Below are 6,782 nucleotides of genomic sequence, written 5' to 3'. Positions count from 1 at the left end.
TTCATGCCCACACTTGTGCATCAGGCCCCGTTCATGTCGTTGAATTGCGACGTCTCCATGAAGTGATTGGCTCTAATGGCTCTCCGTACTCAGGCGTCTAGTGTGGTGACGTGTGACAAGCTGACGCCAAGATTTATTTGTTTAAAGCTTAGGGGCAGTTTAAATACATATGTTGACGCATGCAAACAATTAGCCATTGTATTAGGTGTCTTGTACAATGTCGATGTATTGTGTATAATAGGAGTTGTGTGTGTCCTGGAATATGCATCAAACCTCTCCTCATCATGCAGGCCATACACAACCGCCCAAGTTGAGCCTCTCTTGTTCCCGGAGAGGTGATGCACTGAGCGGATCAGGTCGACCGGGTTCCTGTTTCCCGGCTGAAATCAGCACCGTGGGGTAAGCTGGCGGTTAGTGACAGATCCCGACCCAGGTTTAAACAACAGCCAAGGAGCAGAGTAAACGTACGTTTCAGTTACCCAGAGACAGGTTCTGGGAGACACACAGCAGTAAATTACGATGTGGGAACTCGATCAAGGCATGGCATGAGCCATGCCACTGTGCCCAGTCAGTTTAATTAACTAGGGAGTCATGCAGCAGTTACAATAATCTCTTCGAACAAATACAAATGTTTGCCTTCATGCTCTTTGCCTCACCTTAAGGCACTTTGAATGAAAGATTATGTTAAATAATGACACATCTAAATAGTTTGTTGTATTGTAACCAATAGTGGGAAGCTGGGACACAAACACACACATACACATACAAAAACAAAGATGGACGTTAAAGATCATTTTGATGTTTTATTCCAGCACAAGGTCTTTGTGTTGTAAAATGGCTGTGTAGCTAGGAATTAAAGGAGAAGTACAAAATGGAAAAATTACAGACAATTCTAGTATCATTTGTTTTTAATTTCTATTGTGTTCATTTCCTATAACCATATCTAGGAAAAACCTCCCCCTGCCCACCATCTCTGCCTTCTTTGGAAAAGCGGCCTTGGGAAGAAAAATGGAAAATAAACGACTTGTGGCATCTCCTATTCATACCGGGGAACATCTCAGGGTGGCAGGAAGAATAGACACGTTTCAGTCTAGCTCCAAAAAGGGTTTCACATCTACCTAGTCAGGTAGCCCTCTGCATTTCATACACAGCTCCTATATGTATGCTCCCCCTGAAAGGAGAGGGGTGGGCTTCAATGCAACCTCATTGCATTTGTGTATCCACTTCATCTCCCCCTCCCTGGAGGCGGTTCCTCCTGCTGCTCGTCAGGAGAGCAGGGTAAGAACCTTTCACATTGACTCTCAATACAACATCGCCGCATCATTGCTGGGCCCTGTGTGATCTTCCCTTTACAAAAGCCCCAAATCAAACTAAAAAAACTAAAAAGGGGAACAACTATTGCTTTCCTCTCCTGGCCCAGTTATTGTTGGTAACCCCCCCCGCCCCTCCCCGTATCAGAGTGAATGCAGTCTGGCTGCATGGGACTGGGCTCCAGGCTGTGTGACGGGTTGCCTCTTAACAGTCTTTAGCCATCAATAGTGTTTTTAGGGGCAAGCTGGAAAGCAAAGATATCCAACAGAATCCTACATGCACAAGCCTTCATCAGTGTTTTCACTCTTTGATACAAGGTTGACTTGATGCTCGGGGCTGGGGGAAGGAGGGGGTGGGGCTTAACTTTGAACTGGGCCCGCGTGTCATTGGACGAAGAGACTGGCCGTCTCTCACGACAGACTTTTTGTGGCATACAGTAGCGTCCTAGTTTGGTGTCACCCCAAAGCAAGAAAAGAAAGATACAACACTGGACACAGGGGAAAACCTTGCTTTTTTCTCTTTTAAAACATTCATGATAATTTAAAAAAATAAAAACAATCTGAAATAATAAAAGCTGAGTGCCGACGCATGACACAACCTTGCAGTCATTGATAGACAAAGAGATCCTTCCTCTTCTTTGTTATGTACAAAATTAAACATACCATAACAGGGGTACGACGGTTCAAGTAATTTAAAACAAATGAAAACACTCCGCCACGGTGAGCTGTCCTCGCACTCTGACGCCACAGAGCAACACAACATTAATTTGTATAGATAAAAAATAAAAAATAAACAGGGAGCAGGTTGGTTCGGGGAGGGAGGGGGTGTTGAAAGACAACCACACACACACACGCACGCACACGCTCTCACTCACATACACACACACACACACACACACACACAGGCAGGTTATGCTGTACATTTACAGAACTGACACCTAGGTTTTAGTATGCTGAACATTAGGGTAAGCTTTTCTATTAAGAATGATCCATTTCCTTTTTTGCCCACCCTTCTTTCCCCATTTTCCTTGTCCCTTAAACGACACTAAGCATATGGCTTAAATATTTGTAAAACTAGGCGTTCCTGGTAGGGATCCTCTCTGGCGCTGCCTTCAGTCTGGCGTGGGTTCGAGTCGGACAGCTACTCTTACTTTGTGTAGCTGCACATGGTTGGAGAGTGCACGTGTACACGTATGTATGTGCACGTTTGCGTGTGTGGTGGGTACGTGTGTGTTTGTGTGTGCGTCCTGTGCATGGCGGGCTGACACTTAATAGGGAGTGGGAGGAGGAGGGGGGTCCTCTGCAGTCCGAGGGGTGTGTGGGGGGGAGGGAGGGAAGTAATTTTCTCCGGTAGCGGGAAATTGGAGCTGGCAAGAGTTCTGCCCTCGGTGAAGTCATGCAGTCGTTGGCCACTGATTGTGGAAGGGGGGGTCCTAGAGCTCCCCGCCGTCACTGCCCCGGGACGGGCCTGACACACGGGCACCGGCCTCGGGGCCCAAACCCGAAGTCATGAGAGCCAGCATCCCTTCGGGGCCGAGCAGTGTAAACAGGAGCCCTCGCTCGCTCCCGGGGGAACTCAAAGCCTAATGACACCACACATACTGTGGCCCTCGTCACAGGGACCACAATGTATGGGACAAATTGATTTGTAGTGTGAGCGAGAGAGATTTTTTTTTTCTTTTGAAAGCAATTAAAAAACGTCAACAGCTACAGGTGAGGGTTTGTCTCCCAGGGGGGTCGTCAGGGTGGGACACGGGGTGGGCAGTATGGATCCTTAGTGCAATGAAGAGACCCCCGCTGGTCGGCCGTGGGGGGGGATCTCTGTAGCCCCGACCGCGCTCAATACAGATGGCGTCAGGCTGAGACTTAGACAGAGAGCAGGATCCAGGGGGCTTCTTCTGGTCCGGCCCAGACGATTCAGGGCAGGCGTTACGCTTTTTACTAACTTCAGAACACAGACGCACATGGACCGCACACACACACAAGCACACAATCAAACACACTTAACTGTAAAACTACCACGGGTAAAGCCCAGGGAGATTGACAGATAGTCGAAAAAATACCTCCGGGCGAGTCCTGAGCCTCATATGTGATGGGGAGGAGAGGAGGGGGTGGGGTGGGGTGGAGATGTAAACATTAAAGCGTAACTTTTGACGACAAGTGTGAGAGGAGGATGGACCGCCTGTTGGGGCGGGGCGGTTGTGTGTGAGAATCAGTACTTGTTTGTGTTTAAACATGAGCAGCCTTATAAAGATGCTTGGGTGGGCTTTCATTTCTTATTCATGTGTAGTTTTTTTCCGTTTACTTCTTTTCTATTATGTCCCCCCCCCCCCCCCCAGTGTCTCTCCGGCTTTTTCACAAATGTACATTCATCCATCGTTGGGGAGGGATTGGTTGGGGGTGGCGGGGTTGGGCAGGGCAGGGTGGGGGGGGACTAGTACAACACTGGGCCACGCATCCCACTGATCCTGAGTCTTTCCCATGGTCCCTCTGGAGGCCGTCGCCCTGGCGACTGTGGCTCAGAAAACACAGCAGTACGCGTACTGGAGGACCCGGTACCACATGTAGCCGGAGGCGAAGGCCAGCGACTGGATGAAGCACAGCCACACCGGGTCCAGGGTCATCGCCCGGGAAGGCATCTCCTTCTGCCCCTTGGCCGGAGGAAAGGAGCCTGTTTGGGGACGGAGGGGATGATCAGAGACCGCCCGAGGACGCACAGAAAGTCCTTAGGAACTATCCCATACCGGCCGAGGCGTACGGGTTTACATAACAGACGGTTACCCACCCGTTGCGTAGAAGTGGGCCAGCAGATCCTCCTTCTCCACAAACCTCTGGTATAGCCAGTCTGTCAGGGGCTCGGTGTCAACAGGAACCTCCTTTATGGGGTACACTCTGAGAGAGAGAGAGAGAGAGAGAGAGAGAGAGAGAGAGAGAGAGAGAGCGAAGGAGGAGGGAGAGAAAGCACGATTATTGGAGTGCTTACTCTGTGCAAGCGGCGAGTATTGATCCGTAGTGTGGAGGCGGCGATAGTGTAAACTATGGGGGTGCCAGATTGGGTCTATCTCACAGTAGAGTCAATCATCCGGGCCTGTGTGTGTGTGTGTGTGTGTGTGTGTGTGTGTGTGTGTGTGTGTGTGTGTGTGTGTGTGGGGGGGGGGGGGGGGGGGGGGTTCAGCTCCTTCAGGCCTTAATTAGCCAGCAGGCCTTTGGGATGTGAGGAGGAGACAGGAGTGCTGAAGGAGAGGCAGCGGGCCTCAGGCCTGGTCCTGTCCGTCCTGCTCGGACGCCGTTCCCACAGAAATGTACACACCCAAACAAAACGGGCAGAGTGCAATGCATGCTCAGCGCGTACTATCACTGCTTTACTCATGCTCACAGATAATTGTGCAGATTCTTCAAAAACAGATTATGGAACGCAACAATGGGCAGAGGTGTTTCTGAATGCTGAAAGTATATCGCGTTAACTAATTGAAGAAGCATAGACGTCGAACAATAACCTGCCGTTTGAACACCTGAATACTCGTTCTTATGGCGTACCAAATTCCATGCTCAAGTAATTCAAAAAGATAGATAGTGAGCCCCATCCACGTCATACTGACTGTATTAATGTGCAATAGGCAGCGATGGAGGAATATCTAATCAGTAAGATTAGAGGTTTCTTTTTTACGATGACGGCGATAGCGATGGAGCTGACGTTATTAATGTCTAGACTGCAGCGATGACATAACTGTATGGTACATATACAAAGGTATAAACATCGGTGTCAGCATGTGTGTGTGCTATCTAAGGTGCTGTGGTGTCGTTAAGCGGCCAGCAGGGGTCCCAGGTGGGCTGGGCTGCCTCTGCACACACACACAAGCCAGGCTCCCAATCACCTTCAAACAGAGGTGACAGCCCCCTCCCTGCACGCACACACACACACACACACACACACACACACACACACACACACACACACACACACACACACACACTTTGTGCTACTCACAGTTGAGGCACACTGGAGGTCACAAGAAAAGTCTCTGAAATCACCCATACCGGGTGATAAAAGATAGATTATGATTTTGAACATGATCTATAGCCATCAACTTCCACGAGTCATCTCAGCGATCCGTTGTTGAATGATGTAGTCAACGTTTGAAACAAGATGGAGGAAGCTAAGGACATGTGGGGTTTGGGGCTTGCCAATCTTAACGGTTTGTGCAGGTCAATGCCCTCAATAGAACCTTTTGGGTGAAAACCCCCCCCACACACCTAAGAGGCCAAGGGGCCCTCACGTCTCAGGCCTTTGTCTTCCTCTCCGACCAGAGGGGGGTGCGGGCTGATGCTTTGTCACCAGGCCTGGAGAACAGAGGCGTGTCTTCACACTACAAAGCTCTGGAAACCACATGCAACCACCAGCCTGTGGTTTGAAAGTGGTTTTGATACGAAGCGTCAAGAGATAAACAAGGGATGTTTTGGAGACATAAGGCGCGTTCCGACTGAGGGACGTTTCCCTCTAGTGAGCCGCTATAGTATTGGTGTGGCTTTGGAGAGAGGATCAACCCAACTACACAGATAGCAGCTCAGTTAGCGGCTCAGTAAGTGCCTTCCTCGGGGTAGGAGCTTTCTGAGCTGCTCCTAACTAGTCTATGCTGATTGGATACGGTTGATATGACGCGAGTACGATGTATGATTAAGGCGGGATATGGCGCGAGTAGAACCTGAAACAGCCACAACATAAACAGCGCCATTTTTAGGAGACAAGCAGACGATCGAGAACGAGAATAAATAATTGCGAGCTAAATAACCATGATCTCAATAATCACGTCAGACAAAAAGTGTTGCAGAACTAATTACGTCACATTCGAACTCTGTTGGGACACCGAGGAGAACTCCAGCGAGTGGGCCTAGCCAAAACACTGAGCCGCTTTCCAAGAAGTCCCCTAGTCGGAACGCACCTATTCCCTCTTAGAGAACGCCTGTCCAGTAGTCAAAGTCTAAACCAACATCCCAGAGACGAATTATAGACTAGACGAGAAATATCTTGTTATACCATAGGTCAGGCTCCGGCTTGAAGAGTCACATGCACACATTTCAGTTGAAATATACAAGGCCTTGGCCAGCTTCCAGTCATCAGTCAGCCATTTGGCTGTCAATAAAAATCGTATCAATAATCGGTAAACCTTTGCTTTGTTCCCGTTAATATTGGTTGTACATTAACGGTGTGGGGGGTGACCTCTGAAGCCCTGACCATGAACTTCCCTGAAGAGCTCTCCAGCAGGCGACATTGGAAGGCTCTGGAAGCAGCAGCATCGGGGGAAGAGAGTTTAATGGGCTAAGCTGCCTGGTCACCTGAGAGCACGATTACAACAGGCCCAGGTTACCATGCCACAGCGCTCCCTCTCTCTCCCCCTCGCCCTCGTTCTCTCCTGCCTACCCGATACACTGGCGTTTGCTAGCCAAGGGACCGCTCATTAACCGGAACCGTAA

At 49.5% G+C, this 6,782-nt stretch overlaps 1 protein-coding gene across 1 annotated transcript in view; it reads right to left on the bottom strand.

Moving 5' to 3' along the window:
* Positions 1-842: 842 nt before the first annotated feature.
* The window catches only part of lpgat1 (lysophosphatidylglycerol acyltransferase 1), a 30,001-nt gene continuing 24,061 nt past the window's right edge, over positions 843-6,782 (bottom strand). Inside the window, exons 7-8 of the mRNA XM_079754127.1 lie at positions 4,096-4,202; positions 843-3,981 (exon numbers count right to left, since the gene is read on the bottom strand). Coding sequence (XP_079610253.1) covers positions 3,830-3,981; positions 4,096-4,202 — 259 coding nt within the window. The 3' untranslated portion in view covers positions 843-3,829. The remainder of the gene's footprint in view (positions 3,982-4,095; positions 4,203-6,782) is intronic.

This window comes from Pollachius pollachius (assembly GCF_949987615.1).
Source record: "Pollachius pollachius genome assembly, chromosome: 16".
NCBI lineage: Eukaryota > Metazoa > Chordata > Actinopteri > Gadiformes > Gadidae > Pollachius > Pollachius pollachius.
The sequence above is the reverse complement of the archived record's forward strand: the minus strand, read 5'-3'. Positions and strand labels throughout refer to the sequence as shown.